The sequence below is a fragment of the Haplochromis burtoni genome, unplaced genomic scaffold (genome assembly GCF_018398535.1).
Source record: "Haplochromis burtoni strain Fernald_Lab_line unplaced genomic scaffold, NCSU_Asbu1 Contig_282, whole genome shotgun sequence".
Classification (NCBI taxonomy): Eukaryota; Metazoa; Chordata; class Actinopteri; order Cichliformes; family Cichlidae; genus Haplochromis; species Haplochromis burtoni.
The window spans coordinates 535,274-547,773 of record NW_024582643.1 but is presented as its reverse complement, the minus strand read 5'-3'; the positions used below and the strand labels follow the sequence as shown (position 1 = coordinate 547,773).

The 12,500-nt window shown below is 53.2% G+C and overlaps 3 protein-coding genes across 4 annotated transcripts in view; 1 reads left to right on the top strand and 2 right to left on the bottom strand.

Annotated features, from left to right (window-relative positions):
- Positions 1-3,024, bottom strand: part of LOC102295013 (ESF1, nucleolar pre-rRNA processing protein, homolog (S. cerevisiae)) — an 8,097-nt gene extending 5,073 nt beyond the window's left edge. The window contains exons 1-5 of the mRNA XM_014339458.2: positions 2,086-3,024; positions 1,624-1,922; positions 1,425-1,538; positions 1,226-1,335; positions 347-499 (exon numbers count right to left, since the gene is read on the bottom strand). Of these exons, the coding sequence (XP_014194944.1) occupies positions 347-499; positions 1,226-1,335; positions 1,425-1,538; positions 1,624-1,922; positions 2,086-2,428 (1,019 nt within the window). The 5' untranslated portion in view covers positions 2,429-3,024. The remainder of the gene's footprint in view (positions 1-346; positions 500-1,225; positions 1,336-1,424; positions 1,539-1,623; positions 1,923-2,085) is intronic.
- A 949-nt stretch (positions 3,025-3,973) lies between these two features.
- On the bottom strand, positions 3,974-10,190 carry esf1 (ESF1, nucleolar pre-rRNA processing protein, homolog (S. cerevisiae); the record flags this gene model as incomplete). 2 transcript variants are annotated; one of them, XM_042227811.1, is given in 13 exon segments in its annotated part: positions 3,974-4,120; positions 4,203-4,294; positions 4,793-4,883; positions 5,421-5,548; positions 5,647-5,793; positions 5,880-6,054; positions 6,231-6,345; positions 6,839-6,991; positions 7,718-7,827; positions 7,917-8,030; positions 8,116-8,414; positions 8,578-8,942; positions 10,086-10,190. In XM_042227811.1, coding segments are annotated over 12 exon segments (1,914 nt in total), but the record flags the coding sequence as incomplete, so codon positions are not given.
- A 187-nt stretch (positions 10,191-10,377) lies between these two features.
- The window catches only part of ndufaf5 (NADH:ubiquinone oxidoreductase complex assembly factor 5), a gene marked incomplete in the record, with an annotated part of 8,014 nt that continues 5,891 nt past the window's right edge, over positions 10,378-12,500 (top strand). The window contains 2 exon segments of the mRNA XM_014339469.2: positions 10,378-10,765; positions 12,157-12,197. Of these exon segments, the coding sequence (XP_014194955.1) occupies positions 10,529-10,765; positions 12,157-12,197 (278 nt within the window).

The following is a 12,500-nucleotide window of genomic DNA, read 5'->3' as shown; positions in this document are numbered from 1 at the left end:
CGCGCATCATCATGGTGACCCTGCAGCGCGTGCACTCTGACCTTTGACTGAACTAAAGTTCATGGATGGAAGCTGAGCTGCGGGCCGGGAATGTTAAGTAAATACTCAGATCCTGGCTTCCTGCAGACGTCCGATTCAGGAACGACTACATCTACAAACCTTCATTATGGAATAACTGAAGCTGGGAAAGCTGGAAGTTGATCAACAGGAACACATGAGTGACTTTAGTCTGCTCGCTGACACGCAGGTCCGAGCGCAGCTGACGTCCACTCGCTGCGCTCGGATCAGTTTTCGCTAACGTGAGCCTGACGTGCGTGCGTTGCTTCGATGCCGTTTGCTGACGTACCGCAGGTCGAGGACGGAGCAGCTGCTCTCGTACTCGTAGCCGTCGCACTCCTCGTAGATCTTCGCCGCCGTCTGGGCCGAGTCGCACTCCGCCACGGCGTAGAAATACTTCAGACGCTTGAACTGGTAGTCCCGCAGCTTCTCCCTGTAAACCCTGAGAGCACACAACACCCATGACCGTCTGACAGGTCAGCAGGGAGCCCCGCCCACCTGTTACTGCACAGCGGCTTTTAAGTGTACACAGAATCACTGGTGTCCAAATGCAGCTTGTTTCAAAGCAATAAGGTTACAGTTACAGCCACTTCATTAGGTACACCTGTGCATCTGCTCGTTAATGTAAATACCTGATCAGCCAATCACAGGGCAGCAGCTCAGCGCATGCAGACATGCTGAAGTTTAAACTGAGGACCCGACTGATGAAGAAAGGAGGTTTCAGAGACCATGAACGTGTCACGGTTGTGTTTCTGCTGATCTGCAGCGAGCAGCGGCTCCCTGGGTGAAACGCTAGCAGAGGCGCCGCTGTGATGGCGTGGAGCGCTGCTTCAGCAAAGCTCAGGTCATCTCAGACGGTTTCTAGAACACCACGATGAGTTTGCTGCACTCACTACAGCACCTGTGCGATGATGTCATGGTGATGTCACTCCAGCAGATGTTGAATCTGATGCATGAAGAATTAAGAGTGCAGGGTGTACCTAATGAAGTGGCCTGCATATTCATGTAATCCACCTTTTATGTTGAAAAGCCAACAAACGTCCCGCCGGCGCCGAACCGTCAGAGCCGACGCAGCCTCGTGACACAAACCTTCCCACGAGCTGCTCGACTAACAAAGTCTGGCTGAAAACTGCATCTAAATCCCGCCTCTCTGTGACATCATCATTACCTCTCCTCCTCCGTGTCGTCCTCCGAGTCGTCGGGCAGCGCCTTCAGCTCCATCGGTCCCTGACTCTCCTCCGCCTTCAGCCTCTCCTCCCCAAACTCTGACGGGTAGATCTGCAAGCATAACCCAGCACGCACTGTACTGATCATCAGCACTTCCCGGCTCCGCCCACACACAGACAAACCCACGCAGGTCTCCTTACCTTCACAGAGAGCACGGCGCCGCCTTTGGGCGTGAAGGATTGGAGCAGAGCCAGCAGGTCTCGGGCCTTCAGCCGGTCCCAGTCCATGTTGCAGACAGCGAGCCGCGCCGACACCTGACGCGGTGAGATCGTGTTAGCAACGTTTCCCGGTGGCGCAGACTAACCTTTGACCTTCAGCCTTTACCGCACGCAGCATCACCTCGTCGCTCCGCGGCGCGTCTTTGCACAGCTCCCCCCAGTTGTGTTCGATCTCCTCTTCCTCTTTCCTCAGGATGGCGCCCACGTCGTCCTCGTCGTCTTCGTCCGAGCTCGTCTCGATGTTGCCCTTCCCCCGGGCCAGATCCGGCCCGCTGTCGCTGTCGTCCCCCGAATCCAGGCCCGACTCCTCTTCATCAGATCCACTCGCCTCGTCACTCTGCGCCGCCTCCTCCTCATCAGAGACGCTTAGGTCATCTTCATCCTCCTCTGCAGACCGCTGCTCGTCATCATCTTCATCACCTGCATCAGCATCGAACAGAAGAGAGACGGTCAAATCGTTTCTGACACGCTTACCTGAGCAGGGTCAAAGGTCACCTGGACACCCCTCAATCATCCACACAGTGTTACTATGGTAACGGCATGTTTTTACCGGAAGTTCATTAACATGAAAACATCTCCTGACCTTCAGAGAGACTCGCTGCTCCTTTAGGCTGCTCTGCTTTGGCGCCGCCAACATCCTCCTTCTTCTTCTTCACCTCTGCTGCTTCCTCGCCCTCGCCAGCTTCCTCCTCCTCGGAGTCGGACAGTTTGTAGAAGCGCTTCAGGTCCTCAGCGGAGGTGTGGTTGATGGGCCGCCCTCGCTTGTCCACCGTGTACTTGACCTTGAAGCGCTCGTCGTGGAACATGGAGTGAAAGCGTTTGTCGATCTTGACTTTGCGCTCCCTCTCTGGCATCTCCCAGAACCGCGGGTCCTTCTGGACCCGGAGGAAGCGCTCGTCCCCGTCTGGGCGTTTTTTGGACGACATGGCGGTAAAATCCCAGCCTCACCTGCAGAACAGAAACCAGTTAAAAACCACGTTTCACACCGAGCTGGTTTCTGCTCGGACGTCAAACCCAACCCCGGGCCTCGTGATGGACACACGTGTGGCATTCAGGGTCATTCGGTAATCCTCATTACTACAATCACCGGCTCGTGCAGGACTCATGAGGTCGTAGAATTAAAAACGCTCACGTTTTAAAACATGATTTTAATGCCAACAACAATGACACGGAGCAAAGAAACGTGCAGTGGTGGACAACATGAACTCTGTGGTGTCAGTGTGTACAGCGCCAGTCCTTCTTCTTCATGACCTCCGCTGGACTCGCTCCTGCCTCCTCCGAGCTCCAGGCCGACCACAGTTTGTCCCCAAACACCCACTCTGTCCCCCCGTGCAGGAGCAGTGTGGAGACAGCCTGTGCAGCAGGCCGGTCCAGTGGACGGAACGGCTGCCTCACAGCTCTGGGTTAGAACCTGCTGGTTGTCCCGGCTCCTGCCTGGGTTCCCTCTGAGTTCTTCAGCTTCCTGCTACATGCTGCGTTTACAGGTGCCGGCTCACACGGCGACCTGCCCGGGTGGACCCGCCTCTCGCAGTGTGAGCGCTGGGACAGGCTCCAGGCTTCCAGGCTGTGATCGTCCGAGGAGGCAGGAGCTGAGGTCCAGCTGAGGTCATGAGAGGTCAGCGGCGTGTAAACACGCCCTTTATTTCTCACTGTCATCACAGACGTGTGCGAACCGGTCTCTTTCGTTTACAGTTCATTGTAAATAATTGTACTTTCTGTAAAGTGGTTTCAGTAAAACAGAAAAGTATGTCCACATGTGCTTAGCAAGAACAGCTGGCATCAATCGTGGATCGTTCATCTAGAGCTGCTGAGGAGAAGTTAATGTTATGAGCGACCTCTGGCTGCATCCTGGTCACATGGTCAACGCACTCACAGCGTGGAGGCTTAAAAACGGCCAAATCTCGTACCCAACCGTTTGTGAATCAGATGTGCGCCGTATGCGCCGACTCCACAGACAAGGCACGCGAAAATATGGGGATAGAACAACGGCGGTAGGCTGCCCGGGTTTCCGCTCCACTGCCTTTTTTCAGACGGGTCCACATTACCGATGCACGCCGTTTCTTCCAGTTACTGTCTCTTGGCGTCCGGTCGCGATACAGCCCTTTGTCTTTTGCGCTGGTTTTAAGGTTCTGACGCTCCTGCTTCCAGCACAGTGTGTTTGTTTTGATTCGTGGCCTTCTGACATGGCGCCGCGATCCCACAATGCACTGCGTGACGTCAACTCCAAAGCCCTATTGTCTGTAAAAGCAGGGAGCCTGAATGTTGCTGAACTTCTACTGTGGCCAACAGTGAGCCTGGATCACTGCATCTCATCGGCTCAGCTGTTCTCGGCCTCATGTGTTCACAGCAGCACGTTGTTCGCTTTCATCTGAGTCCTGTTCAGTTCAGGCAACCACAGAACCACAGAGGTCAAAGGTTAAGCTGGCGCCTCGCTACAGTTTTCAGCCAGCAGCCGTTGAGAGTATGCTCACCTGGAAGTGGTCGTCCTCCGGCAGCTCCTCCCCTTTCTTCAGCAGCTTCTTCCTCTTCTTCTTGCTCAGGTTCTGCTGCTCCACGATCTTGTCGTAGTTGAAGTGTTTGTGTTTGTCGTCGTCGTCCATCAGCAGAGCCATCTGAGCCTGGAAACACACACACGGTTTAGTTGGGACAGGCCGAAACGATCAGATCCAGAACCGGCCCGGCCGAGCCGCGACCTCTGACCTTCTGTTTCTGCAGCTCCTCCTCCTCCTCGGCCGTCCGTCGCTCTTCCTCCTGCTTCTTCTTTTTCTTCCCTTTCTGTTTCTTCTTCATGTCTGCAGAGACAAAATCAGAGACCCTGAAACTCTGTTGGTGGACACACACACACACAGACGCACACACACACACACACACACACACCACACACACGTGCACACACACACACACACACACACACACACACTGACGCACACACACACGCACACACAGACACACACACACACACTCACACACACACGCACACACACACACACACACACACACACGCACACACACATGCACACACACAGACACACACACAGACACACACACACTCACACACACACTCACACACACACACACACACACACACACTCACACTCACACACACACTCACACACACAGCGCACACACACAGACACACACACTACACACTACGCACACACCACCACACACACGGCACACACACTGACACACACAGTGCACACACACACAGCCACACACACTCGTGCACACACACACACACACACACACGCACACACGTCACACACACACGTGCACACACACACACACACCTGCAGCACCGAGCTCCTCGGAGAAGAAGGGGTCGCTGAGGTCGACGTCTGAAGGAAGCTCGTCGTCGCTGAGCGCTCCCTCGCCCGCTCCCTGATGAGGAGAAACAGGTCGGTGACATCATCACACTTGGATATGATTGGCGTGAATACAAACGTCTCAGGCTCAGAGGCGTTCGTCAGTAGCCAGTCAGGCTGCAGCCTCAGGATGATGTAAGCAACACGTGTTGGACTGAAAGCAGAACAAACAGCGTCTGAACTGCTCCAATAACCTGCATTATCCAGGACCAGGACCAGGACCCGGACCAGGACCCGGACCAGGACCCGGACCAGGACCCGGACCCGGACCAGGACCAGGACCCGGACCCGGACCAGGACCTCAGGGCTGGTTTATAATTACAGCTGATCACAGCTAATCTGGCGCTCCTGCAGTGTTAGCCTCACTCGGCGAACTGCTGATGTTCGGTTTTCCAAAACTGATTCAGGACATTGATCCGACATGTCAAAGTGAAAGCAGCAGCTCTCACAGCGGAGCATCGTGGACTCCACATCGAGTGATGCTGCTACTAACAAAGGCTGGAACGTTCCATCCAACAAAGACGCCGTTTGCGTCTGCAAGCCACGCCCTCACCTGTTTACTCTCACACTTCTTCTGCTTCTTCTTCTCTCTCTTCTTCTGCAGGAACTCCTCCCAGGGCGTCAGCACGTCTTTGGCCTCCAGCTTCTTCTTCACCAGCTGCTCCGTCGTCTCCTTCAGGCCTGTGGAGTGGAGAAAAACACTTTTAAAACAAGCCCCGCCTTCAGGCCCGACCTCTCCTCGTGTTAAGAAAGCAGGAAGTGAGGCTGCGTGCTCGTACCTGGCACCCAGGTGACCTCCATCTCCATGTCTTTGTCCTCCTGCACCTTCTTCTCTTTCTCCTGGATGCCTTTCAGCAGCTCTCTGTACTTGGAGATCTGCTCCTCGCTCTTCTTCTTCTTCTCCTGCGCCTCTACGACGCGCTCGTCTGTCCGGCACAAACACAGCACACCTGCTCGGCGCCGCTTTCACATTTCAGCAGTCAGAAAACCGTCACGTTCTCGTGTTTCTCACCTGCCGCCGTCTTCACGTCCTCTTCAAAGGCTCCGTCACCACCACCTTCCTCCTCCTCTTCGCTGGAGGAGGCCAGGTAGGCTCTGAAGTCCATGTCCAGCAGCTCGTCTTTGTTGAACTTCCTGTTTAGGGCCGTCACGCGCTCGTGATCGGTTTCATCCCACGTCAGCTGCACCTGATCGGGTCGACACAAACACGTCACCGCCTGCTGCACGGAGCTCCTGCCCTGACGTCAGCTCTGAGTAACAAACTTCATTCGCACAGGTGAACCCACCTGACATCATCACACCTGTAAAGTCTGCCAACACTCTTCCTGTTGCCTCTGATGGCGAGTGTCGGGGAAGCGCTTACCTTCGAGGTGGCGGTCGCAGACGAGGTGAAGAGCTTGGGCGTGTAGGCCGACAGGTTTACGTCCGTCGCCGCGTCTTTGGGCTCCTCGTCAAACTTCACGTCATCGGGAACGAAGCTGCTCGTGTAAGGAGAAGAAGACAAGCCGTGAGATCCTTTAACGAGCTTCTAAAGTCGATGATCGACATTGAAGCTGAACAACGTGACGCGGTTGGCTTTCATCAACAAGCTGGAACAAATCTGTGTAACTGTTGGATGATTAACGCGCGCATCATCATGGTGACCCTGCAGCGCGTGCACTCTGACCTTTGACTGAACTAAAGTTCATGGATGGAAGCTGAGCTGCGGGCCGGGAATGTTAAGTAAATACTCAGATCCTGGCTTCCTGCAGACGTCCGATTCAGGAACGACTACATCTACAAACCTTCATTATGGAATAACTGAAGCTGGGAAAGCTGGAAGTTGATCAACAGGAACACATGAGTGACTTTAGTCTGCTCGCTGACACGCAGGTCCGAGCGCAGCTGACGTCCACTCGCTGCGCTCGGATCAGTTTTCGCTAACGTGAGCCTGACGTGCGTGCGTTGCTTCGATGCCGTTTGCTGACGTACCGCAGGTCGAGGACGGAGCAGCTGCTCTCGTACTCGTAGCCGTCGCACTCCTCGTAGATCTTCGCCGCCGTCTGGGCCGAGTCGCACTCCGCCACGGCGTAGAAATACTTCAGACGCTTGAACTGGTAGTCCCGCAGCTTCTCCCTGTAAACCCTGAGAGCACACAACACCCATGACCGTCTGACAGGTCAGCAGGGAGCCCCGCCCACCTGTTACTGCACAGCGGCTTTTAAGTGTACACAGAATCACTGGTGTCCAAATGCAGCTTGTTTCAAAGCAATAAGGTTACAGTTACAGCCACTTCATTAGGTACACCTGTGCATCTGCTCGTTAATGTAAATACCTGATCAGCCAATCACAGGGCAGCAGCTCAGCGCATGCAGACATGCTGAAGTTTAAACTGAGGACCCGACTGATGAAGAAAGGAGGTTTCAGAGACCATGAACGTGTCACGGTTGTGTTTCTGCTGATCTGCAGCGAGCAGCGGCTCCCTGGGTGAAACGCTAGCAGAGGCGCCGCTGTGATGGCGTGGAGCGCTGCTTCAGCAAAGCTCAGGTCATCTCAGACGGTTTCTAGAACACCACGATGAGTTTGCTGCACTCACTACAGCACCTGTGCGATGATGTCATGGTGATGTCACTCCAGCAGATGTTGAATCTGATGCATGAAGAATTAAGAGTGCAGGGTGTACCTAATGAAGTGGCCTGCATATTCATGTAATCCACCTTTTATGTTGAAAAGCCAACAAACGTCCCGCCGGCGCCGAACCGTCAGAGCCGACGCAGCCTCGTGACACAAACCTTCCCACGAGCTGCTCGACTAACAAAGTCTGGCTGAAAACTGCATCTAAATCCCGCCTCTCTGTGACATCATCATTACCTCTCCTCCTCCGTGTCGTCCTCCGAGTCGTCGGGCAGCGCCTTCAGCTCCATCGGTCCCTGACTCTCCTCCGCCTTCAGCCTCTCCTCCCCAAACTCTGACGGGTAGATCTGCAAGCATAACCCAGCACGCACTGTGCTGATCATCAGCACTTCCCGGCTCCGCCCACACACAGACAAACCCACGCAGGTCTCCTTACCTTCACAGAGAGCACGGCGCCGCCTTTGGGCGTGAAGGATTGGAGCAGAGCCAGCAGGTCTCGGGCCTTCAGCCGGTCCCAGTCCATGTTGCAGACGGCGAGCCGCGCTGACACCTGACGCGGTGAGATCGTGTTAGCAACGTTTCCCGGTGGCGCAGACTAACCTTTGACCTTCAGCCTTTACCGCACGCAGCATCACCTCGTCGCTCCGCGGCGCGTCTTTGCACAGCTCCCCCCAGTTGTGTTCGATCTCCTCTTCCTCTTTCCTCAGGATGGCGCCCACGTCGTCCTCGTCGTCTTCGTCCGAGCTCGTCTCGATGTTGCCCTTCCCCCGGGCCAGATCCGGCCCGCTGTCGCTGTCGTCCCCCGAATCCAGGCCCGACTCCTCTTCATCAGATCCACTCGCCTCGTCACTCTGCGCCGCCTCCTCCTCATCAGAGACGCTTAGGTCATCTTCATCCTCCTCTGCAGACCGCTGCTCGTCATCATCTTCATCACCTGCATCAGCATCGAACAGAAGAGAGACGGTCAAATCGTTTCTGACACGCTTACCTGAGCAGGGTCAAAGGTCACCTGGACACCCCTCAATCATCCACACAGTGTTACTATGGTAACGGCGTGTTTTTACCGGAAGTTCATTAACATGAAAACATCTCCTGACCTTCAGAGAGACTCGCTGCTCCTTTAGGCTGCTCTGCTTTGGCGCCGCCAACATCCTCCTTCTTCTTCTTCACCTCTGCTGCTTCCTCGCCCTCGCCAGCTTCCTCCTCCTCGGAGTCGGACAGTTTGTAGAAGCGCTTCAGGTCCTCAGCGGAGGTGTGGTTGATGGGCCGCCCTCGCTTGTCCACCGTGTACTTGACCTTGAAGCGCTCGTCGTGGAACATGGAGTGAAAGCGTTTGTCGATCTTGACTTTGCGCTCCCTCTCTGGCATCTCCCAGAACCGCGGGTCCTTCTGGACCCGGAGGAAGCGCTCGTCCCCGTCTGGGCGTTTTTTGGACGACATGGCGGTAAAATCCCAGCCTCACCTGCAGCACAGAAACCAGTTAAAAACCACGTTTCACACCGAGCTGGTTTCTGCTCGGACGTCAAACCCAACCCCGGGCCTCGTGATGGACACACGTGTGGCATTCAGGGTCATTCGGTAATCCTCATTACTACAATCACCGGCTCGTGCAGGACTCATGAGGTCGTAGAATTAAAAACGCTCACGTTTTAAAACATGATTTTAATGCCAACAACAATGAGACGGAGCAAAGAAACGTGCAGTGGTGGACAACATGAACTCTGTGGTGTCAGTGTGTACAGCGCCAGTCCTTCTTCTTCATGACCTCCGCTGGACTCGCTCCTGCCTCCTCCGAGCTCCAGGCCGACCACAGTTTGTCCCCAAACACCCACTCTGTCCCCCCGTGCAGGAGCAGTGTGGAGACAGCCTGTGCAGCAGGCCGGTCCAGTGGACGGAACGGCTGCCTCACAGCTCTGGGTTAGAACCTGCTGGTTGTCCCGGCTCCTGCCTGGGTTCCCTCTGAGTTCTTCAGCTTCCTGCTACATGCTGCGTTTACAGGTGCCGGCTCACACGGCGACCTGCCCGGGTGGACCCGCCTCTCGCCGTGTGAGCGCTGGGACAGGCTCCAGGCTTCCAGGCTGTGATCGTCCGAGGAGGCAGGAGCTGAGGTCCAGCTGAGGTCATGAGAGGTCAGCGGCGTGTAAACACGCCCTTTATTTCTCACTGTCATCACAGACGTGTGCGAACCGGTGATGACCTCACAGGTATCAGTGTCGTTGAGCCGCGATGAGCTCAGACTGCAGCGCCGAGACGGTTCTTATCGATCTCACCGTTATTATTGATCTGATGGTTCTTATCGATCTCACCGTTATTATTGATCTGACGGTTGAATCGTTCTCTGTGCTCTTGTCTGTTTCATCCTCTGAAACTTTTCGAGGTTTTAAAGAGGATCAGGTTTGAAATCATGGCTCAGTTTGCGCCGCACACCTCAGCCTGGCTTTCTGTTTTCATGTTTACAACCTGGAGACACCGGAAATAGCTGAGAGCACAGGAAACACTTGAGAGGACCGGAAACAGCACGTCTACGCTAGAAACACCTGAAACACCTGAAACACCTGAAGCAACGCGAGCTTTAAATTAAACTTAGAAACTGGTGAAACTTTACCGACACAGTGTCCACTCCTCCGCGATCTCACACACGTGTTTACCCAGCATGCAACGCTGTAGCATCGTCTGCTCCACCCCGCCCCTTTCTCTAAGGCGAGCGAAGAGGGACAAACAGGAGCGAAACGCGGTTTAAACACAGAGAGTGACGCAGCAAACAACAAACGCAAATTATTTTATTAATTTAATTTATTTTATTAAATTAAATTAATAATTTAATTATCACTATTGTTTATATATATATATATATATTTAAATTTAAGTCATTTTATTTTAATCTTATTTTATTCAATTTTACTTCCGTTCTCAGGCTGTGATCCGTTTCCGGGGTTTCCGGTGAGCTCAGCTGAGGCCGGTCCGGGTTTTGGGTCTCTCCCCTCGGAGGTGACCCGGTGTGGAGGCTCGGAAGTCTCCGTGTTGGTGTCTGTGAGTTTGTTCCGCGGGATGAGCGGCAGGCTGTGTCGGAGGCTCCTGCGGCTCGGCTGCCCTGCGAGCTCCGCGGGCGGCTGGAGCCGGCTCTCCGGGGCCGGTCTCAACGGGACCGGGCCACCGGGGACCGGGCGCTCCGGGCTGTCGGGCGGAGGCCGCATGAACGTGTTCAGCAGGGAGATGAAGCAGAGGCAGAAGGACTGGGCCGCCCAGCTGCAGGACAGCCAGCAGTACGACTACCTGAGGCAGGAGGTGAGCCCGACCCACACACCTGTGTCTTTGTTTCTCCAACTTTATTTCAACAGAAACTTTAACAACAAACACAACACACGGAGAACACGCTGCACAACTGTATTCCAAATCATAACACAGTGCAAGAGTATGTATAAGTAAACACACCGGACAGAAATACAGATTAAACGGGGGAAAGTGACTCAGACACACTGAATAATTAAATAAGACATTAAAATATTACAAATATTCATGTTTTCAAAGCTTTCTTGTTGAGACAGGAACAAACTTTCTGTTTCTGTCCTGAGAGTGGACAGCTTACATTTACAGATGTGGAGTTTGATCGATGAGGGAAAAGCACGAGAGTCTTTCTCACTAAAGATGCTGCCAGAGATGAAACTAACGATATGTTTCCATAAAAGCTGAGTAAAGGCAAATGTTTCTGTATCGCTCTTCTGTTTTTGAAGGAAGCTTTAACATGATGGATGAGCTTAAATGAAATCTCCTTCACTTTGTTAGTAAGGAGGACAACATGAGTCCAGAAAGAAATGGGAGGAGGAACAGAGATAAAGAGACCTAATCTACAAGAGGAGAAACACATCTGAGCTGAAGGAGACTCTGTCAGGACAGGGCGGGGCTTGGACAGGTGTGGGGACACTGGGATGTTACACCTGGAAGGAAGAGCCAGTGTTATTGAAGAATACCATCATTAAACCAGTTTTCAAAGAAGGGCGATTTATTCTTGTAAAGATGTCACAGATGTTCCAAATATAACATCTTTGTGGAGAACAGTGATGTTTACAGATCCAAGAGTCTGCTGATGAAAGTTTGAGTCCAGCCACCCAAATGTGAAAACACATGATGAGAGGAAGTCCAGATAGATGCTTTTACTCCACTTTTTTGAAAGCATCATTTAGGGAACTGAAATCTATCAAATTTAAGCCACCATTGTTAGAATTGTGGTCAATTTTGTTTTTCCACAGAAAATGAAATAACAGTTTATCAACAGAGTTTCCTGTGTGCTCTGCACGCGTGTAGTTACGCATATGTAATTAGAGATGTCCTGACTGACGTGCACCACAAATGTCCTCGTCTTCCTCCTCTCTGCCTCCCTGCAGCTCCATCTTCATCCTCCACCCTCCCTCTGCACACGCTCAGACCAGGTCAGCCTCTCTGACCCTGAGCGGTCCCTCTTATGTCCATCTTCAGCTGGTCCTCAGCCTCATCAAACATCTGGATCATAGAGAATGAGATCAGAATTTGCAGCTGGGTTTGACGCCACCATCAGTGATGACCTCACTGAATGAATCACACGTTGTTCCTGTTGTTTTGTCTAAAGGGGGGGAAATGATTTCATTATAACAACCAGACCCAGCCACGCTGATCAGGCGTCCTGTGCTGTTGGTTTGCAGGTCGGGAGTCGAGTGGCCGATCGGGTTTACGACATCGCACGGTGAGTTCCTGACGAGGCAGCTGGACCCACGTTTCACACAGTTTAACCACAGAGAGACACGTCTGCTTCAAAAGTCATGGAAATCATCTGAGGAGGTCAAAGAGCAGGAAACGTTCACACAGCCAGATCACTCCAATGCAGTTTTGTTTCTATAGCAACGATCACAACAGCAGGCGCTTTATATTGTAAGGTAGACCTACGATAATACATGCAGAGAAAAACCCAACAATCACATGACCCTCTGTGAACAAGCACTTTGGCGACAGTGGGAAGGAAAAACTCCCTTTTAACAGGAAGAAACCT